At 40.7% G+C, this 14,614-nt stretch overlaps 1 protein-coding gene across 4 annotated transcripts in view; it reads right to left on the bottom strand.

Annotated features, from left to right (window-relative positions):
- Positions 1–14,614, bottom strand: part of TRDMT1 (tRNA aspartic acid methyltransferase 1) — a 43,287-nt gene that overhangs the window by 25,957 nt on the left and 2,716 nt on the right. Inside the window, exons 1-2 of one of the 4 annotated variants that reach the window (XM_048061822.2) lie at positions 9,254–9,835; positions 7,396–8,130 (exon numbers count right to left, since the gene is read on the bottom strand). The exons of 1 other annotated variant lie outside the window; for it this stretch is intronic. Coding sequence is in view for 1 of the 3 variants with exons in the window: in XM_048061820.2 (XP_047917777.1) it covers positions 4,153–4,216 (64 nt within the window). In the remaining 2 variants the exon portion in view is untranslated. Of the gene's footprint in view, positions 1–4,152; positions 4,594–7,395; positions 8,131–9,253; positions 9,836–14,614 lie in introns of those variants that run through there. 2 more of the 4 variants (XM_048061821.2, XM_048061820.2) reach the window with 2 other exon arrangements.

Raw genomic sequence — 14,614 nt, 5'->3', positions numbered from 1 at the left:
ACAACAATAAGCGCGGAAGACAGCCTACAAAAGACTAATTCTTACTCTAAAACTTAAATATAACAGCTGCAGTGGAAAACTGTCATTAACTTTAGGGCTGCAAAATTAGAGTATTTTTTAAAAGTGGTCCTTTCACATTTTATGCACAGAGATATTTTTTTTTCAGTGACCTGGCAGATGACAAACGCTTGTGGCAGAGACCTGGAATCTGTTTTTCATGGGAAAACTGCCTAAATTAATATGCCATTTTGAGTTTGCTTTGGTTGGGAATGAGTTAGAGCAGGCTGTTTGTTTGATGGAAAGTTGCTAAGGAAATGAATTAGAGCCACAGATTTTCTAAAAATAAAGGTTGTATTTTTCATTGTAGAACTCTGTACTTTACATACTGCCAAAACATTCACGCATGCATTACGTACATATAAAATATCAGAGTTTTAGACATACATGATCCAAACATCAACCTTTGCAAATCTTGCAATGTTTGGAGCACAGGATGGGAAAAAGGAAGAAACGCATTCCTATCTTTTAGCTGCTTCAATCCTTCACGATCGTGAATATGAGCAGGCTCAAAAACTTCCAACCTTAATCAAGCTCAACTTCCAAATTATATATTTTTCCATGCCTTTGCTGTTAAAATTAAGATATTACTATAAAGCATTCAACATCTGAAACTAGAAATTCTGCATATGCTGGATTATCTACAGCTGAAGTATCAGCACCGAGCTAGACAACCCCCAAGATTTTTCTTATTTAGTTTTGGACTGAAACCTAAATTCATGAGCAGGCCTCCTTACACTGCCCAAAAGAACCTGAGTCAACTACACATCAATAATTTCTACATACAGCAGTATGTAGAAATAGAGGAAGACTTGGATACAAACTTCCGTGCATCTATTGAAATTCATTTATTTCTTAGTGTAGGTGAGGACAATCTAAAAAACAATTGTGCATTACTTGTTGCCAAATGCATTCTACTTTAATGACAACCGCCAAAACAACGAACATCCTCATCCTGCAAACCCAATTATACGCTGTCCTAGAATTAAGTTTATAAAACAATCCTGCCAAAAAGGACATCAAGGTAAAAAAAAGAAAGCCACAGGTTTCCTGGAAAATACCTATTTGCCATTGAAAACACTGACAATTACACAGAAAAAAATACAAGGTTGGATCAGTGCTGCTGAACATAACTGGCCAAAAAACTGGCTGTGTAACAGAGCCAGGAACCAACACTGAGAGAGAAGTTGCCAGAACTACAGAATCCATGTTGCAGAACAAGTAGCTCTCCCGGAGAGGCTGCACAGAAGTATTTTATGTTTTCTCTCTTTTCTAAATGATTCTGTTGTTCTTGGCTGTGTAGATTCAATAGAAACCATACCAAGAAAATAGAGTATTGCGCAAAACCTTCATCTCTCATGCATCTGGCTTATAAAAGCACTCACGAAATGGAGGGCTTTCCTTCAAGCTTCATATTTATATGAAAAAAAGCCTGCTAAATGACATCCAAAAAATTGTACGAGAGACATCCTCAAATAGCATGGTTTCAGATACACATATAGGCCTAAAACATATAAGAAATCCTATTATTATAATACAAAAAGTACTTTCAAAGGAACATTCACTTTGCTGTTTGATTTCCACATAAAAGCAAACACTTAAATCCTCTTGACTTTACTTTCTTCCTCTATAAACTAAGAAAACTGAATCCAGATGTCTAAAAAACTGAAAAAGAAAAAGCAGAAGAGATCAAAACGCCTGACTGTATCAGTATTCCTGAATGCAATTCAATTCATCAAAACCAGTTTTATATAGTGGCCTGCCATTAAATATATAATTCAGTGCAAATTATATATACCCTTTCATTCAGTTGCCTATTAGCTTTCACTAGACTTGAAATAAGATTCTCATCTTATTGGAAATAAATTTACCCTTCTGGGAAGCAATACAAATGCTTTGGTTAATTCCTTCACTCTCCAAACTACGCAAGATATAAAGGATATATACATTTCCAAGCCTTGGCATGTCCCCTGTGGCATCATTCAATCAGTATATCTTTTGGATACAAGTTTACAAGTATTCTGATAATCTTCTAAGGCTGCATTTCCAATATCCCCATTCCCTAAGTATTTTGTTGTGTTGCAAATGGTGTTTTCCTAGTTGGAGGTGGATGGCTACAGGATATCACATCTGGCATTACAATGCGTTAATCACTGCAGAACACAACTGAACATTCACAAGACGCCTATTATTGTGTTAAGAACAGAGACAGGTGACATTCAGTAAATATTTGTTATACACATACAAAAACCAACACATGACAAGCTGAGTGAGGGCCATGGTGTAGGCTAAGTTTCAGGAATCTGTCCACTTTCTATGGAGATATGGAAACTGTCTGGAATCGTAGAATGGTTTGGGTGGGAAGGGACCTTAAAGATCATTTAATTCCACCCCCCTGCAAACCGTCCTTGCGTGTCTGTAACACATAGTTCCCCACCACTTTAAGGAACAAGACTACAAGAAAAGTGTTATCGTTACCGCCATACTCTCTCTTGATTCCACAAAGCCTCCAAAATCTACAGCTCTGTACCCAGATATATTTTGCTCTTAACACTCAAAAGGATGTGTTTGGAAATAAGGAACACACATTACTTCAACAGGTGGTTAGGATTATTTACAATAACAATGAGGGTACCTATTTTGGTATACAATGTATTTTTACATATTATACGTATACAAAACATACATAAACATTCAAGCAAAAATTATACAGTAGAAAAATGCCTCACTGACAACAGTTTAAGTGAATGAATGATGCTAAGTGGACTCTACCCTAAGCATAATCTTTTAATATTACACAGCTCACTGGAAGAAAAAGATAAAGTGAGTTTTCACCTGATGTTTTTAGGACAATGCTCTCTGCTGTACAGAGTAACAGAAGGGCTGTTAATAATTATGAAAGGTTTAGTATTTGAAGGACTGTAGTTGTAATTAAAATTATTATCGTGATCATTGTAAATGATACAGATTTGTGTTGACACCTGGACTGAGCACAGTAACAAAGCCCAGGGTGCTTTACAAAGGAGCTCAATAACCCTAGCTCAATTTTTTTTATTTGAGAAAGCCAAGTCACAAAGAGTCTATGGGACTTGGTGAAGGTCACCCAGGCCACGGCTTTTACAATTTAAAATAAATAAAATTCTTCTCCAGTGTTCCTGATACCAGATCAAAAACTCACCCAGGCACATGATCTAGCATGAACTCACAATATCAGCTCACGTGTTATATTCGATTTTCATCTTTAGAAAATATCAGTTATTCACCAAATTACATGAGACAATGATATGGTTTAGTGGAGGACTTGTTAGTGTTAGGTCAGAGGCTGGACTAGGTGATCTTGGAGGTCTCTTCCAACCTCGATGATTCTGTGATTCTGTACCGAAAGATGAAAACACTGAGTCTACCTGCACGCCTATGGGATAACCTGGCTAATGTGTCTGTGCACCTGCGTGACCCTGATCCCATTTGCAGCAGGGGCACGCCAGCAGATGAAGGATCACATACTAATGCGTGCAAAATCAGGGTTTTCCTGAGAGCAGGTACCTGGGCTGAGGCAGGACCACAGATCCCTCACCTCCATCCCGGTACTCTCTGGGCGCATGGTGCTACCCAGCGGGCCACAACCACTTCGGGGCACTGCCCTGTTTACAGCCGTGGACCACTGACACAAACACCTCACTAGCCACAACCCAGCTGCCACCTCCCCTTACAACTCGCCCCCACGGCCACCTCACGGGCACAGCCCCCTCCCCGGCCCCCCACCGCTTTCCTGCCCCTGGAGAAGGGGAGGACGCGCCTGGAGGCTGGGGGATGAGGGGACAGGCTAGGAGATGAGAGGAGAAGCCGTGCCTCCACCCAGGGCTTCCTCCCTCCCTTCCTTCCCCACGGTGCTTGTGCAAGACGGCGGGGCTAGGGCAGGCGCTGAGGAGGGGGGCTGAGCAGAGGGGCCGAGCAGAGGGGCCATCTTAGCCCGCCCCGTCGAGAAGATGGCGCCCTCCGCAGCCCCCCGGGGGTCGGGGGCGCAGCGGGAAGATGGCGCCCTCGCGGGGGAAGGGGAAGGGGGGCCCCGAGGAAGGCGCTGGCGGCGGCGGGTACCTCTCAGGGCCTGGTGCATGCCCCCGATGCCGCTGTACAGCTCCAGCACCCGCAGCGCCGCCATCCCGCAGCGCACGGCTCGGCCCCGCCGGCCGCCTCCCCGAGCGCCGCCCGCCCGTTCCGCGGCTCTTTCGTTCCCACTCCGCTCGCTCAAGGGCTGCCGGCTTCGTGGGGCGCTGCTAATTGCTCATTAAACCCCAAAACGGGCTGGAGCCCCGTGGGGGAAGCCACATGCTAGCACAGCCAGTTCCTCGCCGACGTGGGGAGGCCGGTCGTGTGGGTGAAATCAGCACAGGGCGTGCTGGAAGGGCAGGCTGAGGGCAGAAATTGATTAGGGTGGCTTGTGCCTTGCAAACGAGGCAGGGCTTTTACTGTCTCCCCAAGCCCAGCCTGTCAGCAGGAACCCCGGAGGCTGCTTCCCAAACTATGCAGGCCAGGCATGGGGAGAGAAGGGAAAAAGGGCCCCCAAAAGGGCTGTGCCCGCCCGCTGGGGATGGTGCCTGTCTGCTGTCCGGCTGGGCAGCTGATGCTAATGGCATGTGGCAATTCTGCCGGCCTAAGCGTTTGTCTTATTTTTGCAGGAGTGATTTTAGTCTGCAGGGATGGTTTGAAAAGCCGTTTCAAAGCCCACACTGCTGGTGGAACAGGAAGGAAGGAAATAACTGATGAAACTCTCCTAATTTGTCTTAACACTATGAAATTGCTTTCTCTAAATTAAAAAGGAAGAGATGACTCAAAGACATAGTTGCCCCTGAAAAGCAGTTAGTTTGTAACAAGAAATGTCAGACAGATGCATTTACATGTACCTACAAAACCCAAAGAGTAAATATACTGCGCAGTACAATGTGGGTTACCTACCTCACACAAGTAAAGATATTCACCTACGCCGAAGTTCGAAGATTTAGATTCTGAAGTGAAGATGAAACATGAAAAAAAAAAACCAAAATCTGAAAATGTTTCTCTAATCATTTCTTAAGTTAATTATATTTTTGTGGAGCCTCCTAGAAACCTGTCAAAAATAAGGTGGATTTCAGGAGTGTTTATTTTTCCTTAGCATCTGCCTCATGCAGCCTGTCATAGTAACTCCTATCTCTTGTCTTTTGGTGGAGGCAGAATTTTTAGCTGAAAGTGGAGGGTGAACCAGAAAGAGATCTGCTGTCTTTCAACATACTTACCCAGAATAAGGGACTCATCCACTGTGGAAAACAGTAGAATCAGAAACATGATTCAAAGAAAGAATATTAGCCCTCCCAGCATTTTTTTTGAAACAGTTCTGTCATTCCCTGTGGATCTTCATCATCAGAGTCTGGGGCTGCTGATTTATTTGCCAGCCATGGAAGTAAGCATGTGACTAAGAAAAGAAGCCCGAGGTCTATTTCGACAATTTCTGAAAGGAAGTGTAGCGGCTGAGGTACCAAAGAGGAGAGCAGTGCACATTACAAGAAGTGGCAAGACAGGTAGCGTGCACAGGCAGTGGGTGAAGAACTGAGAAAGGCGGCTGAATCACATGGCTTAACAAAACAGGGAATATTCTGGCTGGAGAAAACAGTTGTCAGACAAAGGTGATGAGGAAGACTGAAGAAAAGGATTCAGGATGATGATGATGGCTGTGATGAACAAGGTTGTTCTCAGCTAAGATAAACGTCAGTAGGAGCCCGTCAAAATACAAGATACAAGGTAAAGGTAAAGAAAAATGGAGCTTTTAGACTACTGAAATTAGTAAAGCCAATTAATGAATTTTAGCTCCTTGTGTTACTAGTTCAACAATCTATATACATCACAGCAAAGCTAAATATTGTAATGAGGGCTTTAGGCAGTCACAAGCAGTTCATTTATGTGGAGCTGCCCAGTATCTGGAGCAATTAAAGCTACAGAGGAACAATATTTCCTTATATCAGAAGGGAAGACATACTTGAGCCCTGTTTTTCCCTCTCCCTTCCCTGATTCCAAAGTATTCTTGCCATTCATGTGGCAAAGGTAGAGTCAAGTGGAGAAAGTAGCAGATACATTTTTGCCATACTGGTGAGAGTGGAGCATTCCCTGCTCAGGGGAAATTCTCCACCTACCTCCTCTACCAGGCATCCTCTGTGTAGTAAACTATAGAATCTGATCAACAAGCCTCCACTCTGGCAACAAAGAAATTCATAAACTAGGCCAAGGTTTCATTAGCTTAAATTTGCAAAGAATAGGAAACACCAAAATTTCCCTTGTGTTCATTTTTAAACAAATGCCAATAATCAGTTTTATAATTCTGTGTAATGGCATCTGCCCTAGCCTGGTTCTCCTTATTAATTGACAGCTATGAAAAGGACCAAAACCAAATCAGAGACTCTGGAAACAGTTACTTCTAGTACACTTCCTTTATAAATGTAAAGACAGCATAAAAATAATTCTAAGTTTTTTATCAGACCTTTTATAATAAAATTTATAGTGTTTATTTCAGAGATTGAGAAGCACCAAGATCACTGGTCGCTCGTACCTTTGTTCTTAAAAAAAAAGCTGAAGCATTGCAAGAGCGAGTGTGCCCTGTGAAAGTGATTGTTCATAGCTAAGTTAGAAAAATCTTGATAACACATGTTGCCACTACCATGGGGCAGGCTAAATGGTTGCTCTCTCTTGGTCTTGTGGCCTGGCAGCAGCCAGATGTCTGCAAAATTTCCCAACTGAATCTCTCTGACTTACTGAAATTTGGGTATTGTTACAACTCTTTCTTCGCTTTGTGCATATAGGATGGATAGGATTCCTGTAAATCTCAAACAATATTTAATTTGATTAACAGAGGAAATTAATAACAAGAGTTCAAGTCCAATATCTGCCTTCAGGCCCTATTCTACTCTCAGTAAAGGTATTTGTACAGCTCCTTAAGACTTCAAGGGAAGAAGTTTGTTCTATGACTCTTCCAGTTTTGGCTTTCTGATAAGGGATTTCAGATTCTTCAGCTCTTAACTCTCAATGTTATTTGGACACAGTTATTGACTGTTTCATATATCAGTTATGCCTCAGCAATACACCTGGCTTTAAATAAGAAATGCTAGGCTTTTATAAAGAAAAGTTAGTTTATTCTAAATGAACACATCTACAGAACTATGATAATGCATTGACGAAGCATCTATTTTCTCGACTGACAGATATTTATAGTAAAATATATTTTAAGCAAACTGATCATTAAATGACATTTCTAAAGCCAAGACATCAGCATATGATACTAGCATTTTCACTGAGACAGCTTTGGAAAACTCCTACCTCCTAGCAACTGGCAGCATTTCCTCAGTTCAGAAGTTTCCGAAGTTTGCCCACATCTCTGATGACTGGTGTGATACAGGTAATCATGCTAGATCTGAAACTGTTGTCCTGGTAACCAGTAAACACATCCAGTGAAATAGACGCATGTGGTAAGAGGAACACGCAGGGGAAACCACTGCAATATTTTTTCTTCTTGCAATGCTTTCGAATTGTTAAAACTGTTACAATTACCGATGCTGCAAAATAACATCACAGAAACAAGAAACATGCAAAAACACCGCTTTAGGATTCTGTATTTCACTGTAGCAGCAACTGGAATTTAAAATGACAAACTGTGACAGGGTCATGCACACTCTTGTGCTCAAAGAAAAAAGAATTTCCACTGTTGTATTTATATAGTTCACACCAGCAACAAATACATGAAACAACCCCCCACACAACATTTTATAGGCACCTTAGGCCTTCTGCAGTTTTCAAGTCTTCTCCTGCAGTTCCTCCCTGCCATCCCATCTGCAGGGAGCAGTGACTAACAGTCCAGCAAGGCGTCCATCTGCACCCATCTGTGAGCAGAAGGTCGCCAGTCTGCAATGCATGTCACAGGGTTTTATTGATGCCGCAACGCCGTAGCTGTATCAATTGCTTCAAGTTTCCTTTGAATGTAATCCCTCACTGTAAAGCCACATAGTGGAAGCTAGTAGATCTGTACTTTGAAGTGTTTGTGAGCATTTCCTCTATCTGCAAAAATGGAAAGAGAACAAGAAAAATCTCTCTCTGCTGACATGCCAAGTGTTTAAAAGTGCATTAAAGCTGCAGTACAAGCAAATATTGTTGGTGGTTGAATGACAAACAAGGTTACTCGTGTCTGAAAGTTCAGTATAACCTACTAAATACCTAAATGAGGATCAGAAAAATTATACAGACATCTCAGCTGTCTAGAAGAGAAGCTCAAGTTCTGGGTCAGAAATCACAGTGGCTAGGAAGGAATGCTAGGCATGTCATACCCTTGCGATGCAATCACTGATTGAAAAAGTTCACTGAGAATGTCTAGCATAAATTATTGTTTCCATAACCATTGGCCCAGTATGTTACTAATACTGAAAACCTTTTGCAGTTTATCAAAATTGAGCTGTACTAGATGTAATGTTTCATGAGGGATTTTATCAGACTTGGTTTCTGATGAAGTGTTGCTCGGTAAAGTTAGCTTTCAGCCGCCAACATGGCATTTCTAGGAACCGTGCTGGGCTGTGCCAGTATGTCCAAAGAAGCCTACGATTTTCATTTATAATCCTACACATCTGCAAGACTAGAAGTGAAACCCACATCAAGCTAGGTTTGTTAGCCTCTCCCAACCCGTTTCTAAGCACTCTATACAGGGAAAATGTATATAACTGAAATTATTTAGAAGAGCCATCAAACACAAATATTTATAGCCTTTCTATTTTCAGACATATTAATCTCATTTCAAGATTTTATTTTTAGGTTCTGGAGTTATGCATGTACTCTGTAGGGAATAAGGAATAAAAAAGACATTGCTTCTCTAATTAATTCATTACCTTCCTGGTTGAAATAAATATAAACAAATCTGGCCTGTTTGTTATGTTTGGCCTGCAATGGTAACCCTGGCTGGATGAGAGGCATTATGTCAACATAGTGTTGTTTACTTTCTTGTTGTACTTACACATTCCAACACCTGGCCAAAAATAAAGGATTTAAAAAAAAAAAAAAAAGTGTCTAGTAAGCAAGATATATCTCTATATAAAATCTTTGCTGGACTGAACAAAACAGAATCTGAGCTCTACAAGTCCTGCTGCAGTCAGCCAAAAGATTTCTGTTGCAGCGAATTTGTTTTGAGTCAGACCTTGAAGGGTCACAGGAAACTGGTGGCAGCAGACGCAGGGCCAGGCGTTGGTTCAAGGAGGGATCTGTTCAAGACACTCCCTCAGGACGAGCTGATGGCATGGGAGATCCCAGCTCGCTTGCAGAGCAGGAGGAGATGGTAACACATCCTCAGCTCTCTCGGAGGAGGGGGGATGAGGGAAAAGAGACAGATGAGTGCAGACGGCAAGCCTGGATGTGCTCCTTACCTTTTTTGCTTAAGGCAGGAGTTTTAATCTCCAGCATCCCCATATGGTGTGCATAGTATATAGTATATAGAATGACAAACTGAGAAAGACTTGTAGCTATACATTGGCATTGATCGTGCCTTTGGTCACAAACCCATCTACTATCACCTAAAGCTTTTGCATACCCCAGGCTTGTCTTTTTTTTAAAGAGTTCTTCCCCTGCCCAAACTTCGCTTTTTCATTCAGCCCCACGTGATGATTTTAATCTTTGAGTAAGCCTGTAGCTGGCACAGGAAATGAGATGCCTTACGCTGGTCACCATGGTGGTAGGATTTCAGTAGTAGGGTGTTTCCTCCGGAGAGGAAGAAAATCTTTAATGCAGCCACAGCAGAGCTGTAACTGCAGACTTACTGAGCTATCTTGAAACCACAAATGCACGCACTGAGGACTACAAAACCTGCCCAAGAGGTTGAGCGCACGGTGCCTCTGCAGCACTGAAGTCTCTTCCACCTTGGTTACATTACTGGCACTTTGCAAATGAGTTACTTCAAAACTAGTTTAAGTCCTTTTGGTATATCACTTAAAACTGCAATTGTAGGAGTGACTGCTGTGTAAATATTCTCATTTTTATTTATTTTTTTTTTCACTACATTTGTGTCTACAGGTGTCTGTCAAGCATACCAATACACTAAAGCTTAGCAGCTGGGACATAGCTCCATTCTACCAGAAACTCTCTTAGAAAATAGTCTATAGAAAAGCACAGGTTTGAAGAAGTTGTGAGATTATGTAAAGGTAAAATGGAATTGAGGATAAATTGAAAATCCTGTAAAATCTTGTAAAAATTTCCAACTAAAACAGAAATGTGTCACTTTTGGCTGCTAGGTTTGTTTGGATCCTTTTTCCCAATTAAATGTTGCCTCAGGTAAGAACGAAAAGCTTTGGGTCTTCCTAAAGCTGAAACAAACCTTTTTTAGAAAAAGGGCTATGAATTTAAAACATTAATTTTGCTGAGACAGCCTAGAGACAGCAGCACAAATAAACCTAACCTAAATGGGTTAAGAAAGCCTAAAATAGTTCTTTCTGAAGAAGGGAAGTCTTCTTGCACAAGACATATGCCAGTATAGACTGGCAGTGTCAATATTCATCTGTAGGGAGTTGGGCTGATTTAAGACTCCAGCAAATGTTTCACATAATTCATAAGAGAAATACAATGGGATATTGTTGGAATTGTCTATCAGGGACCCTGCACAGCAGCCAAAGTCCCTGAGGATGACTTCATTGCAGAAACAGTGCCAAGTCACATATAGCACTCATCTCCTATGCTATAGAGCACAGTTGTTCAAAAATCAGAAAAGTAATGCAGTTAAACACAAGTCATTAATTAACCTACATTATGCATACATCCCATTGTCAGTACCAGTCCAGGCACCACAAATATTATAGTACAAATAGTATTATGCCCTTGAGAGAATTCATTTACAGAATATATCTCTAGGCTTCTCTTGATACTATAGAAGTTGATGATTTTAGGAATACATCTGTTGGACAACAGCATTATTACCATATTCACAGTAATCCCGTCCTCAGCCTTTGACAGATCTGGCCTGCATGTTGTTTCATTACCTAGAAGGCTCTTTCATTACGCAGGAAGTTATTTCATCCTGCTGTGCTTTGGACTTGGGTTGTAGGCTTAGTAACCTCCATGTTGTGGAGCTTATGGGAAATGGATATTTCATGTCAGATATGCAGCCACAAACACTGGCAAAAGTCTAAGAGTCAACACCAATAAAGCATTTGCAAAGCTCCTAAATAGTTTCTATGTCCTTCCTCCAGTCATTCTACACAGGCATTAACTCTTTCCTACTCAATGACCATAAGCAAGAGCCAAATTATCAAAGAAAATTTCAGGTATATTGTGAGTCCGTGTTTGTAATGGAAAGCAGGACACCTTTCCACCCGAAAAATATGGACTCTCCACTCTTCTAGATACTTTCTCGTTTCCTTCTCCAACCATATGCACCATCTGCTTTATATGTATTTAATACTTTTTCTACTCCAATCCCTGTAGTGTAAAATTTTATTTTTTATTTTTGCATACTACCAGCTTAAATCTGGATCATCTTCCCTCTTCAACCCCATCTGGACAGAGCATATTTATGCTTGGAGATTAAGCATAGAACTGGCATGTAAAAGCAACTCATCTTAGAAACTCGGTCTTCTCAGCTTTGGGGTGTGCAAGCCACGTCCTCGTCCCTTTGTAAGAAGCTAACTAATCCCAGAGTGGCTAACACAATGTACAGTCAGTTTATGAGACTCATTGGAACCAAGGATTTGGCACAAGAGCTCGAACTGAGGAATCCAGTAAAAACTTGGCCCTCAGCTAGTACTTTTCTGCTTGTCCTGGGCATCTCAAAGGAAGAATTGAACAATTGCAGCACGTAATTAATAATTCCATTGCCGTGTCCTGCCCCTTCCTCAAAAAGAACATCATCATTTCCTGGTATATCATGGCAAAGAAAACATTAGGCTATTTATGCTTTGTGTAAGTGATGGAACTGGGGGAGAGAGAAGAATGAAATCACTCCCCAGATTTAATTGTTTTTTGGCTAGAGGAGCCCTTTAAGCAGTCTGCTTTGAAAAAGCTTGGCCAAAAAGAAGTAGTAAATGTGTAACTGACAGGGTTCATTAATGGCATACTAGAATCACTTCTTTTAGCTTTTTCCGAAAGAGAGAATGGATGGATGAATGGATGGATGACTCAAGTTTGAAAAGGTTTGCAATCTCAAAATTTAAAACAGCAATCCCAGACAAATTCGTATTCATGGTTCCCCATTGTAATGTGACAAATGAATGTTCATCCATGCTGTTGACTTCTACCTGTGCCAACAGCTGACTGCAGGGATAACAACTGAGTACTGTTCTTGATAGCAAAGCCAAGACAGCGAAGTCAACAATGTGGCAAAGGACGGAAAGAAAAAGCATTTTACAAAGCCTCTACTGAAAGCTTGAACTGACTATGAAGAAAAATCCTTTACTTAAGTTAAAAAGGCTTTATAAAGTGTCCATCATGATCTTTGAGTAGTTCCTTGGGGAAAAAAGGGGGAATAAAAGAAAAAAAAAAGACTATTTAGTCATCAAAATGCACTGTGAAATTGTTTGCATCGATACTGAAGGAAGGTATTCCAGAAGAAATCATCTTCAAACAAATATTTACAACAGTCTTTTATTCCATTTTTGAGACTCCCTCAAAACAAGAAGCACGGTTATAACTAAAGCTACGTGAACAAGTTCCACTATTAGGTATCAGGGTGAGATGTGAACAGTGCTGAAAGAATTTCTTCCCATTCTTTCCTCAGTTCATTTGTGATGAGCTAGGCAAGCTTTGCACCATACAATGTGAGTTCCACCAGATCAAAGAATCTGAGGCTGGAAGACACATTAGTAAGCATGGGGAGGGGGCAGGGGGAACACGACACTGACAGCCTTCAGCAAAACATTGCTTTTCTTGTCAGCAATCGCTAGCTCCTCCAGTTTTGTATCGGTCCACAAGACTGAACCATGAAGAAGAGCAACAATAATTAATCTCTGTCTTTCCTGTATTTTCTCCCGGATGATTTAATGTTTCTTCAAGCTCTGGAAGCATAAAGTGAAATTCATTTTTTCTCCTCCAGCCTTTCTTTTCTATGTTCCTTTACATCATCTCTTTAAGTATTCAACACATGCCCAAGTATTTATTGAATCTGTTTTTTTGTTTGTTTGTTTTGTTTTGTTTTTTCTTTTTTCGGTGTAGGATTATGGGGTAATCCCTTTCAGCTAATAACACTTCATGTCCTACATCTTCTCTCGCCCCCATTTTCCCCATCTTGCTACGCTGTAATTTAACTCAGTGCAGCATTCATCTACTCCTCATTTTTCCACTCAGTCCATGTGATTTGAGTATTGACATCTTTCTGCTACTGAATGTGGTACCTTTTCCTCTCTCTCAAAAATGTGAAGACATGGTCTCTGATTATACCATGTTCATTTAATCTGATGTCTTCCTCAGTCTGTGATTTCTGTTGCCCTTTTCACTGCCATCATTTCTCCATTGTGTGCCTTGTTTTCTTCTGTATGTACATCTACATGACCATCCAAACACCCATTTTCTTATTCCTACCACAATAAATCTCTTACAAAAACCCAGTTTCTCTAAGTAAAAAGGACTTTCAAACTTTTAAAAGATGATTGGGTCAAATTAACAGTATTAACACTCTCATTTATATTCAAAATCCTCATGCACTTCTCTGTTCTTTTGCCCTCTGAATGAGTTTTGCCTGGTTTGTCTTTGGCAAAATGCAAGCTTCATGAAATAAGGAAGTCGAACAGCTGAAATTTCAAATTACCTAGGTTTGAACACCCAACTCAAGACTGAGGCACTTGGCACGGTCTGGAAATTAGTTCTGCTTAAAGAGTTTCAGGTTGAGCGTCAAACCTTAAAGCATGCCATGCCTCTTGTCAGTTTGGAAAATCTTGGCCTTTACATCCCAGTCATTGCTAAAGATACTGTTGAGAGTCATCAGCTAGTGCTGTTGCTATTAAATGAAGTGATTCAGAGTATACAGGTTGTCTTTTTTTTTTCTTTCTCATTTTTTAAGGGATGGATTACACTAATCGCTAGACCTATGAAAGAGCTGAAAAACAATTTCTCTCCACTACATTGCTGGAATTGTGCATGCTGTTTGAGACAACATGGGACTCAGGCAGAGGGCATTTGAAAATGCCTACCTGATTTGGTAAAAGAGGGACAAAAGGATACAGAAAATACCCTGTTCTGGCAACTAGAAACCATAGTAGAGGGAACTTTATGCACGACAATAATAACATCATGCAACTGGGTGGCATGAGTCATGCTTAGAACACTTCCCTAGTGATGAAAGACTTACCAGTTTCATATAGATCATTTTACATTAAAATATAATATTGCAGAGAGACGTGGTTAGTTTTGAGTATATAACCTAGTCATTTCCTTGAAAAAATCAGTAGCTACTCACAGACATTTGGTATGTTTTGTAACAATGACAACTACCGTAGGCAATACAACTTTAAAAATAAATTTCATAGAAGAATTTTCAATGTATTTTTTAAGACCATAATTTGTCAAGAAGGTCACTCAGAAA

Source organism: Anser cygnoides, chromosome 2, assembly GCF_040182565.1.
Source record: "Anser cygnoides isolate HZ-2024a breed goose chromosome 2, Taihu_goose_T2T_genome, whole genome shotgun sequence".
Classification (NCBI taxonomy): Eukaryota; Metazoa; Chordata; class Aves; order Anseriformes; family Anatidae; genus Anser; species Anser cygnoides.
Note: the sequence above shows the minus strand (reverse complement) of the source record. Positions and strands in the feature narration are given on the sequence as shown.